We start from the raw sequence: 14,382 nt of genomic DNA on the forward strand, positions 1-14,382 counted from the left end.
AAGAGGAAGAGGAGAGTTGTGTCAAAGGCTGATAAGGATCTGCTGCTAGCAGTAAGGGACTTTTCTCATGAGGCAGCATGTTTGCATGTGTGTGTGTGTGTTAAAGGTCCTTTTGTTGGGTGTGTGCAGCGCTATGCAGCAAATTCGTCGTATTTCTCTGTTTTATTCCCGTTAGTCAGTCTCCACATCGTCACTGCTCAGTAACCAAGAGAATGACATCATTGTTGGTTTCTGCGGCTCAAAGTCTGAAGCTTCTCATTTATTAGAAGTTACCGTTAAAGGCCAACCTGTCATCTGCAGAGAGCGCAGTGATCGTGATACCAGGATTTTTAACAATCGCAGCCTTCAGGCTATCGACCTGTGACCCTGAACGCGACATTTCATCAGCCCAGTCTCAGTTACAGGCTTGTGTACATGCTCAGTGCTCAGTTACACCAGGATCACACATTTGAGGTGTTATTTTTGAATACATTATTATTTACACTAGTCATTAAAAATGTATCACTTGGTTAAGTTTAGGCATGCACTTGGTTAAAGAACTAAGAAGTAAAACCCACCTGATTAGGCTTGGTTTAGTGACTAAAGCTGTTCATTTAGGTTTAGTAATTAGGAGCTATGTATGTATAGATTGAGGCTACGTCTACACTAATCTGGATACATCTGAAAATGAAGTTGTCGTCTAAAAATGCTCTGCGTCCACAGTGTTGCTTTCAACCGTTTCCGAGAGTTGTTCGTCCACACTGAAAACGCTTATGTTCCTGTACCTCGACCTGCATCAAACGTGTACCGTTTATATATTTTCCGGCCAAATGTCGAGGAAAAGCACAGAGTTTTTTAAATGGACTGACAATGAGGTGGAGTTGTTGCTGCGAGTAACACAAAAGTACAAAGTTGCTGAACAACAGCTCTGAGTAAACGTCCCTTTTGAAGAAAAGCTATCTGGATCATGTACAACTGATATTAATCTTTAATAGGGCTGCCAAAATCGAGATCAAACAAAACAACTGCTGTACGATGCCGTCGGCCATCCTGGTTGAATTGGTCACATGACTGCATCACATGATTAAAATGCGTCATCGTTTTCGAAAGCCTCCATTTTCACGGTCCACACTGCGATGTGAAAACGGCATTTTCAAATTCATCCACTTTGGAGAGCGTTTTCAAAAAGCTCCGTTTTCCTTGACCAGAAACGCCGTCTCAGCGTGGACGGGAGGCCAAAGCGGAGAGAAAAACAAAAACGTATTAGTGCGGACGTGGCCTTAGCCAATGAAAAGATCAGGGTTAAAACACAACAACTGGCTAATAAACAGTGAGAGTTCTTGCCTTGGTGATACTTCCTGAGTAAAACTGTTTGTGTAGTTGTTTTATGTGAAATTCTGTTGCGTCGTATTTACCTGTCCACCAGCTCAGTCACCATCTCGATGTCGTCCACTGGGATGTGAAGACGCGTCCACTTTACCTTGACTGTGATGGGAACAACAAAAATGTTGTCAGGGAGTCTGTTATTTTGTATGTTTGATTTCTCATGATGTGTTGTGGATAATGTTCAGTTCTAGTGTTATTATTAGCTGGGTTTAGTCTGGTTAATATTAATAACTTTTAGTTACACATAGAGGACGAGCCTCGTCCCCCTTATCTGTTCCCGTGTTCCTCTCTCTGTGTTCCTTTCGTTCCCCCGTCTGTCGTGTATTTCATGTCTGCGTGTTCCACGTTCTACTGTCAAGCTTGTGTTGTCACGTCTACATGTCTCCATGTTTCCTGTTTTATTCTGAAAGTCTTGTGTTTCCATGTTCAGTGTTTAGTCATGCCTTCCCTGTGGCATCAGGTTAATTTTTGTCAGCTGTGTTTCTTCAGCTGTTTCCACTTCCTTCATTACCCTTCTGTGTATTTCAGTGGATTTTTCACATCTTTACACTCCTGTTCAGGTTCAGGTTCATGCTCTATTTTGCTTACCACACATCATAGTTTTGCACGATCCTGTTCATGTTCACGTCATCGTTTTCACATTTAGCTTTTATCGATCCCAGTTTGGGTTTTAGTTTAGTTTTGCCTCAGTTCGCTTTATTTTGTGTTTTGCTATCAGCTTTAATAAATATCTCGCTTTTTGTTATAGTTAGTTTTCTCTCCTGTGTCTACTTGCCACCCCGGCTGCTCAGCCGTCATAGACGTAAACAAGGATTAACAGGGAAAGGAAAGGCTTTGTGTAGCAAAGGTTGTTGATGTGGGTCTGCTGTGGTAAAACTACACAAAGGTGGAGTTCAAAGATAGTTTGGTAAACGTGGTCACGCTGTGTTGTTTCACACAGGTCATATAAAAGAGAACCGCCGGGTGGAAAATACCGCCTCTTTAACAGGGTTATAATAATATATACATCCGAATAAACAGTCCATAAAGTTAAATGAAATCAGCAGCTGCAGACTTCATGGGACTGATATCAAATATTTTAGTGCCTGAAGTCAGCCACACTTAAACTGTACAAATAATACAAACTGAATTATGGCAAACATTAAACTCACATTGATCATTTTAATACGGCTCATAAGCTTTTTAAGAGATCTACTTTCTTCACACGAGGCAGCAGCCTGATACAAAGCAGATGTTATCACAGCTGTCTAACACTTTATCAGCCTCTCATTCAAGGTTCACGACCATATCAGCAGGTTGTGTCCTGAAATGGAAAACACACTGTTAATTAGCAGGAATTATGACACTTATCAGTCATGTTGATTGTTTTAATGCTTTTTAAGCCCAGGTTTAAGTACAGTAGAACAGCTCTATACAAGAGCCAGGCCATTTACCATTTAATGATGGTGTTACGATGCGTAGCTATGAACTCGTTTCCTTTCCTAAACTATCCAATAATACAGGAAGCACTGAAGCACCTCTCCCTCGTACTTGGAGAATTTAACCAGCTGTTATTTTGGCTGGCAGACACTTGGGAATCTTAGAAAATAAAAGTGGTTATTTGACTGTAAACTGCAGAGTGACAGGTGGATCGAGCTAATCGAGGATAGGCACAAACATCAACAAACCTGGATAATCCTACATTCTGACACTAAGAATCTCCTAAATTGATCCAATATGACCTGAAACTAGAAAGTGATAACCATTATCAGGAAAGTGTTCACTGAGCTCATGGGCCAGAGAAAATAGACAGAGTTATAATTTTATTTTTTTAGTTTTGAATCACTGCTAACTGTTTACTGCTGGAGGGAGCATTTAGACCAGTTAAGGTAGGCGAAAATAAAAGTAAAATACCAAAGGTCGCCCAACAGTGACTCTACTTCCTCCACAAACTGAGGGGAGCAAGAGCCTCAACCCCATTATGAGCACCTTCTACAGAGGCACCGTGGAGAGCATCCTCAGCAGCTGCATCACTGTGTGGTATCCTGCACTGGTTCCTTCTGGAAACAGCTACAACGGGTAGTGAGAGCAGCGGAGAGGATCGTGGGTACTTCTCTTCCCTCCCTCCAGGACATCTGCTGCACCCGCCTCATCCAGAAAGCTCTCTGCATCACAGGTGACTCCACCCATCCCTCCAACAGCTTCTTCAGTTTGCTGCCATCAGGAAGGAGACTGAAGAGCCTCGAGGCCAGAACCAGCAGACTGAGAGACAGCTTCGTCCATCAGGCTGTCAGGATGCTGAACTCTCTCCCTGCTCTCACACACATGATCTCCACACCTGCATCCACCTCTCCCCTCTGAACCCCCCACCCCCCCAAACATACAAACTCTGACCCACCACCATTGCCCTTTCGTTGACTGCCCCACTCCCACTGCACTCAAACATTTGTTTTATTTTTATTTGTTTTTCTTTCCTTTTTTATATTTGTATTTTAGTGTACACTGGGGGCCACGGGAGCATTCCAGTTTCAAATTCCTGTGTATGACTGTACATATGGTCTTTGACAATAAAGCTGACTTTGAACTTTGAACATCAAAAGGTACTTACAGCACTTAAGATGAAAGCATTCATTATACAGAATGGCCTGTTTCTATATCTGAACCTCTCCTGGTTAATCATTATTAATGAGACAATAATAAAATGAATGACCATCAGTTACAGTAAAATGTTAAGATATGCTTTTATGATTTAGTGCTGGCTGGTACTGGGCCAAGGGCACAGTGGAGGAAGTGTTAACGTAGCATGTTTTCTGATTCCTGTTGCCCTTTCATTAGAAAAGAAAGGAGACACAATAATGACAATAACTCCCAACATACATTTAAAAAAATCTTTCCCTCAACTGACCCTGAAGAACTAAATTTCAGTCAAATGTTTACAGCCTTTAAGTTCATCTCAAAGACTGTAAATAACTCAAGGACTGTTAGACTCGAGCCAAATGATAAAACCTGAATTCTCAGAATATGATATAATTCAGAGTGACGTCAGAGCGTAAGCCTTCACCGTGTTCACAGGAGATTCCTGAGTTTAAAGGTTAAATAACAACAGAAAACTGCGTCATTTATGACTTTTGTATTGTGCTGCCTTTTAATTACACCTGTGGTGTGATTCCAGGGAAAGTGAAAGGAGTTGATATAGAGGCGTGTGTGTGGGATTTTCAGTTCCCTCTGTAACGTTACGACTCAAAGACTAACAGTTTTAAGGACTAAACTCTCCTCCAAGCGCATTCAGTTAAACCTGACGATGTTGACGGGTTCTTCTTCTTCTTCTTCTTTTCTATTGCCAGCGTCTGGACTTGTAACACTTACACAATGAGAGCTTCACCAAATCTCGCCGCCTCTAAAAGCCTGTGGACTGATTTCTATGTGAAGGACTGAATTCGTAAAAATCCAAAGGGTGTGGCGGTTATGTTTCTGAGTTCCTGCCTTTGATTTCCCAGTAGAAGTTTCATGTGATGTTACTCACACGTTGCTTGAGAGCTGTAGGTCATATGAGCCATATACAGCCAGCAGTAGCAAGAAAACAATATATATTCCCAGATCGGTCGCTGAGTGCTTTTCTGTAGGCTGAAATCAATCAGAGATGACTTTGGTCACTCGCAGATTGCTGCGATTGGCTGTTTGCATTGTAAGACGCCAACTTGCCTGCAACTTGCAACTTTGTGGAGCACGTTCACTTTTAAATGAAAATTTCTGCCTCCTTGTCACTGCCACCACGTGCACGTTTCACAGTTGCACTACCACAGAGTACGCTTAAACATTTATCCCCCAGTGGTTGCCTGAAGGTTAAGGTTAGCTAACACGCCGAGTTTGCTATCAAGCAATGTGTCTGTGAAGGTTCTCAGTCCTCCAGGTCATCTAGTTTAAGGAGCTTGGAAAGAAAAGCATCTGGACTTCTTTAAGTTTCCTTGAAGACGTTTCATCCGAGAAGCTTCTTCAGTTCTAAGAGCAACTGGTGGAGGGTCCCAGATTTTAAGCCTTATGGGAGTGTCCCCAAGAGGGTCATGGACCCCCTATTGATCCTCTACCTAATCAAACGAGCCAAGAAATGTTTGTTTGTAGAATAAAAACAGAAAGTGACTAGAAAGGAAACAGAAATTTAACTGTCAGTGGAAAACTATGGGTACCATTAGGAAGGCATGAAATTCACAGAGGAGTTTTCTAATGCTAGTTTGCTAATGCTAACTAACAAAGCTGTCTCACCTGGCAAAACCCTGTCGTCAGTGTCTTCAGTGGATAATTCATCCAAACTCGGGGATGTTCTGATGTTTTATAAAATCAGTTTATTTGAAAAGAAACATTATTTGTTGCTAAAATTGTTTAAATTCATTTTAAATTTAAACGTAATTTTAAAACTTTAATTTTCATGGTCTCCTGTGAAACTCTAAGAAAAAGATAAGCTAGATATTGTATGAAAAAGTAACTATTTTATTATTTATATTAATAGATATTAATTTTGTTGTGCTTTTTAACAACAAAACTAACAGGTTACATTTTTGAGAAATGAGTCATGTGTTTTGTGCCTTCCTGAAAGCTTATGAAAAACATCTCTGATTAGGGGAATTTACTGTGTGAAAGACTATTCCAACTGTGGATTAATCCACCACTGTAAGTAGTCCCAATTGTTTACTTCTGTTCAAAAACACCTTACAAATATCAGCAGGGCCCTAAAACCACTTACTGTTGTTTTCAAAGATGTAAGTGTTGGGCAGGAAGTGAAAATACTTGGAGATTGGCATTTTGTTGGTTTGGGGCTTTTCTTGTTGTTAACTTACCTAAGAATCACAGACACCTGATGGCACTGATGGTTTAGAGGGTGAACCGACAGATGATGATCCACTACGACTTTCTCGGCATCCACAGTGGGACGGTAGTCTTTCCGGATGTTTTAATCATTTCTTATTGAATGCCACATGTGGCAGGAAGCAGATTAAGACTGATTGAGTTTGCTGGCTAACACTTGGCTGACCTCTTGGTGTGTATAGTATGACAGATTTCTCAGAGTTTCCTGTCACATTGCAGTTTTATTGTCCAGCAGCTTTCAGTCTACTTTTACTTTCTGTTCCTCTGAGGTTTGAACATTTACATTCTGCTTTACTTCAGCATGCTCTATTTCCCTTTAATGTCTCTGCAGTGGGTTCATGACTTGTGCTAATTTTGCAACATCAACTTCTAATAATTGCTCCAAAAAAAACCTGATTTGCATGTTCATAATGAGGGGTTTGTCATTTGTGTGATTTTCTGTAAATGTAAAAATGTCCATTCATGACTTTGAGTGAGAATTAGAGTCAGATGGAAACTAAACTTCGATAGCGCCTGCAGCGTTTCCCCTAACGAATACTGCTTTGTTAAAAGTCCTTTCCCCCGAAAAATCTTCCGTTAGTGCATTTGCATCTTCTTTTAATAATCTGAACTCAACAGCAGATGCAGGTTTGTCCCTCTTGAGTAATAGCCTAACTCGAAATGAAAGAGTTCATCAGAATATGGGCTCCGTTTGGAACTTCAGAGAGGCTTAAACTGCATGCTTACTTTGTGGTTTAGCAAAGGGATTAGAGCAATCTGGTCATCCATTAGGTACACCTGTTCAACTTCACATTAACACAAATATCTAATCACCCAAACACATGGCAGCAGCTCAGTGTATTTAGGTCGGCAGACACAGTAAAGATGAGCTGCTGAAGTTCAAAATGAGCATCAGAGTGGGAAAGATAGGTGATGTAAGGGACTTTGAACTTGTTGTTGGTCTGAGTATTTCAGAAACTGCTGATCTGCTGGGATTGTCCCACCATCTCTGAATTTACAGGGAATGGTCTTAAAAGAGAAAAATAATCCAGTGAGCAGCAGTTCTTTAGGTGAAAATGTCTTATCAACATGGAATTTTTTGTTGTAACCAATGTAAAAGCACGGATCCACCCTGAGTTTTGTCAACGGTGGAGGTTTCCTGAACTGGACGGGGAGTTCACTGTACTCAAATGGCCTCCACAGTCAGCTGATCACTGCTTACAAGGTTCCTGAATGATTCTTCTGAAACGGACATAACTCACTCCTCCGCCTTTTCCACAGTGGTTGAAGGATGTGCTCTATTTCTTTAAACTGTAAAACGTTAGATACCCTCAAAGGGACTCGACCCTAAGAACAGGAAGAAGTCCATCCTAGATTTCCATGAGTGGAAATACTGACATCAAATACGGCTCGCGTGATTAATTACGACTCGCTGGTGATCTCTACCTCGCCTTCAATAATCCCTAGAGCCAAGATGGCGCCGGTGTCCATGGCTGGCCGTCTTTGTTCTCGCTCTCGCCCCTGTCTGCATCTGCCCCTCTGCTCTCTACCCTCTCTACCTCGCCTTCTGGACCTTGGCATTGTACTTTTTATTTTCTTCATATTGTGCTCATCAGGTGGCTGCGCATTATTGACCTATGACCGGCAAACACTCCTAGATCTCCGTTTCTCCTATTCACATCGCTTTGACCGATGCTGGACTCTGGGAGATGCCGCCCCACTACGACCAGACTCCCCCACTAGCCTTCCCTGCCTACCCCCTTTCAACCTGTATAAGAAACAATACAGGAGACGGGGTAAAAGGAGTGGCTTTCGTGTTTGTATGAAGGCTTACCTTGAAGCACAGGCTACGGTCTACGCATGTGCCTCTGGGGACTTATTACGCTCTTTCCCTTTCTCCAGTGACCGCCCCGTTGCAATCTTGCCCAGCGGGTTAACTAACCAACACACGCTAAGGGCCATACTCTCAATCTGGTTTTTTTCATATGGCTTGGACATTTGCATTAGGGATATAAACAATGTTGGGATTTCTGATCACTTTCCTGTTATCTTTGATGTTAATTGATGTAATTCTGAACTTCACTCTGAGTCTCTCCTACGCCCTACACGTATAATTAATTCTGGAATTGTGGAGAATTTTTCTATGTGTTTGCTTAAACTTGCCTCCTTCATTTCCGACTGTTCCCTATCTCCCATGGTTGATGACTTCGCCAGCACCTTTTTTCTCACATGCTCCTCCATCCTCGATACTGTTGCCCCTGTTAAAATGAAGCGGCCTAGATCCTTTTCCTGATGTTGGCTAAACGATTCTACACGTGTCTTGCGACGTGTGTGCCGCCGCGAGAAGATGGAAGAAAGATAGACTCCAGGTTTTTTATGATATCCTGTGTGCCAGCCGGTTGCAGTTTCAAATTGCTGCTAAAATGGCCAAAGCTGCCTTCCTATCTAAAATTATTTGTGCTAATGGTCACAACCCCCGATCCCTGTTTAATAGTTTCAATTCATTGGTTAACCCCTGTCCTGAAATGCCACTGGCAGGCTCTCCTGCTCTCTGCGAACAATTTCTTACTCACTTTAAGTTTCATATCTTAAGTCCTCGCTTCCTTTAGTATCGAGTTCAGTTCCCACCCCTGGTTGTTCATCATCAGTCCAACAGTTTGAGCCTGTGTCACTCCATACTCTCAAGCAACTTATTGAACAATCAAAGAATACCTCTCCTGCCTACGATATTCTTCCATCTCGCATAGCTAAGGTTTGCTTTGACGTAATTGGACCCAGCATCTTATCGTTAATGAATTTATCCCTAATTTCTGGCTCTGTTCCTTTAGCCTTTAAACACGCTGTTGTCCAGCCTGTTCTTAAAAAAAGGAACCTTGATCATAACGATTTTGTGAACTATAGGTCGATTTCTAAGCTTCCATTCCTGTCCAAAATCCTGGAGAGGATCGTTCTTTCACAACTCCAGCCGTATTTGGATGTGAATGCCATTAATGATAGATTTCAGTCTGCTTACAAACCCTGTCATAGCACTGAAACGGCGTTGCTCAGAGTCCTGAATGATCTCCTGATTGCTGACTCTAGACGCTCCGCAGTCCTGGTCCTACTAGATCTATCTTCAGCCTTTGATATGGTAGATCATAACATCCTATTAGCGAGGCTTGAACACACAGTAGGCATTAGAGGCGCCGCCCTAGATTGGTTTAAGTCATACCTTTCTAATAGGTCTTTCTCAGTCAGTTTGGGCCCTTACTTTTCCTCTGCTGTCTCCTGCGGCGTGCCTCAAGGATCTGTGCTTGGTCCCCTGCTCTTCTCACTGTATATGCTTCCCTTAGGCGCAATCTTTGAGAAGTACAACATTGCACATCATTGTTATGCTGATGATATTCAGATCTATTTCGAATTAACTGATGGTCCTGCCATGTCTTTGCACTGTTTTCGTGAGTGTATGCGTGAGGTCAAAGATTGGCTCTCAGGTAACTCTCTTATCTTAAATGGAAAAGCTTATCCACTGCAACTCCTTTACTTTGGTCTTAACTCTACTCTTCTCCATAGATTGCAAATTGTTCAGAATGCGGCAGCTCGTCTCCTTACTGGTACCGGGTGGCGTGTCTCTATCACCCCCGTCCTTGCCGACCTGCATTGGCTTCCCGTTAAGTACCGTATTTAATTCAAAATCCTGCTGCTCACCTTTAAAACTATCAAGAATATAGTGCCAAGTTACCTCACTGAACTACTTAGATCATACACCCCTTCTAGAGCACTAAGATCATCTTCCCAGTCACTCTTGGTAGAGCCGAGGTCCCGGCTGAAGACCGCATGTTTGCCTTGGCTGCACCCGATTTGTGGAATAACCTCCCCATCGCTATCCGTGAGTCTGATTCCATTCAATCCTTCAAATCGCGGTTAAAAACCTATTTATTTAACCTCGCCTTTTCTACCAGTTAATGCTTGTTTGTTAGTTAGTTTAGTGCTTGCTGCTACTTTTGTTCTATTCTTAACTACTTTTAATTATTTTAAAATTTTCCTTGACTCTAAGTCACACATATTGTTCTATTATGCTTTTATATGCATTTCTTTTGTTTCTGTGTTTTTAATGCCATCAACCTGCTAGCATGTTTGGTACTTTGCCATGGCCTTCATCTGTCTCTATTACTTACATCTGACCCTCTTGTATGTTAAGCACTTTGGCATACCAATGGTTTTTAAATGTGCTATATAAATAAAGTTTGTTGTTGTTGTTGTTGTTGTTAAGTCTTCAGTTAGAGTATCGGACCCCAGGAAACTAAAGGGTACGTTTGTATTGGTGGTCTTTTCCCCTCCTTGTTCAAACTGTTGTAACTCTTTGACTTTCTTTGGGTTCAACCACACGTCATTATCTAAGAGCCTAACTTTACTCTCGGTTTTTCCTGCCCTGTTTGGCTTTTCTTACATGGGCCATATCCAAAGGTAACAACTGATGACTAATATTATTAAAGTGAATGACTTGTTGAGGCAAATATGTTGTAAAGCGACTAAATTTTGCACCAACAATCTGCAGAAAGCACTATTTAATGTCCCATATTCACTCCACAGCACTCTGCTTTGTTTGGGGTTTTAAACAGGGGTTTAACTTCAACGTGATTGGACATGTTTAGTGAGGGAATGGAAACCGCTTCTCTTCCAGGTAAAGGCAGGTGTAGTTTCATTGTTATCCAGTGTGTGGGCTGGTTTTCTTTATATTGCAGCTGCCAGTCATCAGGTTACCGGTGGTTGTTAGCAGCTGAAGAGTGAAAGGCTTCACTCACGTCTGCAGAGTGCAGCGATCCTGGTGAAAAATGGGGCGTGAATATAAGTGGTTCTGAGAGGGCAAACTGTCAGACTCAGATCCCCTAATCTGACAAGCACTTCCAAAGAAACGTTTGGCAGTAATGAAGAACTGATCTGTATGATTTCTGGTGAAATATCCGTATTACAGATGTGTAGCAGAAATGGCTGACAAACTGGTGAAACCTGAAAGCAGAAGTTTAACGTGATTAGTTACTCAGTCAAATTTCCTTTGTACACTTGGATTGTGTATATCCTTCCAAATATTTCCCCATTGTTTTGTTTCATCACACTGGTCTCATATTTACAGAGGCTGATTTGGGTTACAATGCAATGGCTGCCACTCTGTTAAAGCCGATGCTTCAGCACCTTTATCAGGTTCACTCCATTATAAAAAGTGAGACAATGAGCCTAATCACTTGATCCAAGAACTCAGTGAGTGGTTTCCTGTTAGGTCAGTTAAGGTTATTATCAGAGTCTTTGTGGCCCCCCAGGCTGATCCCAGATCGTTAGTAGAATCAGAGAGGACAAAGAAGCAGGGTGCGATTACAGGCAGACCCACATGGGTCAGATCCACACTTGTGATATAACACTTGTTTTTAAGCATACAGTCCTCATGAGCCTGGATTCTCACTTGGTTATGCTGGGGGATTCCCATGATGCTCTGTGTTTCTTCTTCTCTCACTATGTGTTTATACATCGCTCTGCATTAAATCATTAGTTATTATTAATCTCTGGCTCTCTCCCACAGCGTGTCTTTGTCCTGTCTTGCTGCCATCACCCCATCAGGTCGTGGCACATGGCCACCCCACCCTGAGTTCTGCCGGAGGTTTCTTCCTGTTAGAAGGAAGTTTTTCCTTCCCACTGTCACCAAGTGCTTACTCACAGGGGGTCATCTCATTGTTGGGGTTTTTCTGTAACATTGTGGCCACAATGTTAAAATATAAAGCACCTTACGTCAACTGTTGTGTTTTGGTGCCGTTTGACTGCTTTGAGGTGCATCACCTTTTCATGAACATGTAACAAAACAAAGGACAATAAATATTTAGAGACCCAAAGTATTTCCATTAACAACTGCATTTAGAAAATTCTTATTAATTAGCACATTGAGCAAGTTTTCGGACTACTTTTTGTGCATGTGAGCAGATAACCAGAAAAGAACAAAATCAGTCAAACTATAGAGCAAAGCATGAAATGAGACGCGGAGCATAAGTGAGTGTTTTTCGTTAGTATTTTTAAAGAACATCACAGCAGAGTTTCCCAGTATTCTTGTTTCAGTTTGAAATGCTGTTGTGAAGCCTTGACGCCACACACCCAGTGCCCCATCTTGCCCTTTTTCTGCACTTGTAGCTTTATTATTCAGACAGAAGAAAAAAACAAAGGTGAGTGGACACAAGCACAATATTTTGAAATCCTGATCACACCCAAACCAATAAAAGACAGAGATAAAAATATCTGTGTGCTGTTTGATCAAAGATTACAGGAAACGTGAACCAGGAAAAACGTGTTTGATCAGAATCCAGTCAGCAGAATTTCCCATCTGTTGTGACCTTTAGTTTAGAATTGTTATGTGTTTTTTAATCAGACCTTTGTGGCGATGTACCTGAGAGCTTTCCAACATCCTGCTCTGTACTGAAACGCACAGTTTCATTTGTGCTTCACCTCACCAAGCATTACCCAATCAGAGAGACGTTTGACTCGTGGCAGGTCCAGACCTGCAGTGCCGGGAAGTCTGAATGCGAGGGTGAAGAGTTGGCAGCACAAGGAAATTAGGATTTAAACAGGTGCCTCCTGATTTAACTACTCTGCCTAAAGGCTCCATTTAGCTGATCATGGAAATTGTATTATCTCATATGTGTTTGATCTATTGCGGCATGCTTTTCTTCTTCTATATTCTAAATTTAACTTTTTGTAAAGAAGAAAAGAAAGCAGTGAAACATTATTCAAAGTATGTAAATGTTCTTCTGTAAGCACATTTCACCACACAGGAACCACTTTGGGGATGTGATCTTACACCCTTCTGGAAATAAAGGCAAAAACAACCCATAGAAAAAGTTTTTTACGAATATTTCCAAACTTTTTAAGATTACAAGGACCAAATTCTTGGTGTTTTTAGTCTTCCTTCCCTCGCCCTCATCCAGTCACGACAGATGGCCCCGCCCCTCCCTGAGCCCAGTTCTGCCGAAGGTTTCTTCCTGTTAAAAGTTTTTCCTTCTCACTGTCACCCAGTTGGTGTTATTGTATGGCCTTTGCCTTGAGGCAACAGTTGATTCGGTGCTACATAAACAGAAAGGAACCAAATTGAAATTTATGAGGAAAAAACAGCCAAACATGAGTTCACAAAGAAACAAATGTCAACTTTACATGGACCGCAGCAGCAAATTAAAAGAGAGAAAACTTTAATACATCCTATATTAAAACACCACCAACAGCACATCCGTCCAATCATGTCACTGAGACGCTACCTACAGCCTCACTTTTATACACAAACACATGCATTGTAATCTTTGCTCTCATTTGTTTCTCCTTAACTTACCAGCTTACAATTATCAGCTCAAATATTTTGAGATATTTCTCTGAATTTTCTCGCATCACTCAGGCTCTTGTTAATCTGTCTACTGTAAATTAAAATGACTGAACTGAATATTGTTTGAAAACAGAATAAATGGAGGTTACACACAAAGCCGCATGTATGGTGAACCACAGGCACGAAAAAGCACGACCGGACATCAAGGAGCCCTGTCTGTGTCACTGCTGCAGTTGAGAAGGTTGATTCACATCTTTGTTTGCTTCATTGCGGGTTTGGTCCCTTTGGTTTCTGCAGAACGTTGGCGTATCGTTATCACCTTCCTTCCACAGAAACCAGTGGCTAGAATGGGTGAAAAGTGGTTAATGGGCACACAGCCAGAGCTTTGTTTCCTTTTGTGCCTGCAGGCTGACACATGGCAGCATCAGCGACTGTGTTGTCATGCAGTTCCTATTTGGGTTTGTTGCCCAACCTGTGTGCTTATCTTGGCACTCCTGGTGTTTTCACGAAGCTTTCATGTGTATTCAGAGCCCTTGTTTATTATTCCAAATTAATTAAAGAAAATTTTCACTCAATGATACCTGACAAAAGACCTAGTGAGTCCTCAGGGGAACAGATCTGCTTTGTATCTCATACAAACAAATGTTATTGTTAGACAAAGATAAGCAGAGTAAATTAATCACGCAATTTTTAGATGTGGATTTAATTTATTAAGGGACAAACGTTTTCCAAGTCATTGCTCTTAGTTTTATTTGCAATAAACACAAGTTTAGATATGAAAAACTGTCGGGGGGGGGGGGGGGGGGGGGGGGGGTGCTGTTTCAGGGGCTGAGGTCTCACTTTGGCTCTGAAAGAATGAAACCTGCGTT

At 41.7% G+C, this 14,382-nt stretch overlaps 1 protein-coding gene across 1 annotated transcript in view; it reads left to right on the forward strand.

Moving 5' to 3' along the window:
- Positions 1-3,325: 3,325 nt before the first annotated feature.
- LOC135933759 (PE-PGRS family protein PE_PGRS16-like) overlaps positions 3,326-14,382 on the forward strand; it is a 42,930-nt gene continuing 31,873 nt past the window's right edge. Inside the window, exon 1 of the mRNA XM_065471917.1 lies at positions 3,326-3,423. Within this exon, the coding sequence (XP_065327989.1) occupies positions 3,326-3,423 (98 nt within the window). The remainder of the gene's footprint in view (positions 3,424-14,382) is intronic.

This window comes from Pelmatolapia mariae, linkage group LG14 (assembly GCF_036321145.2).
Source record: "Pelmatolapia mariae isolate MD_Pm_ZW linkage group LG14, Pm_UMD_F_2, whole genome shotgun sequence".
Lineage (NCBI taxonomy): Eukaryota > Metazoa > Chordata > Actinopteri > Cichliformes > Cichlidae > Pelmatolapia > Pelmatolapia mariae.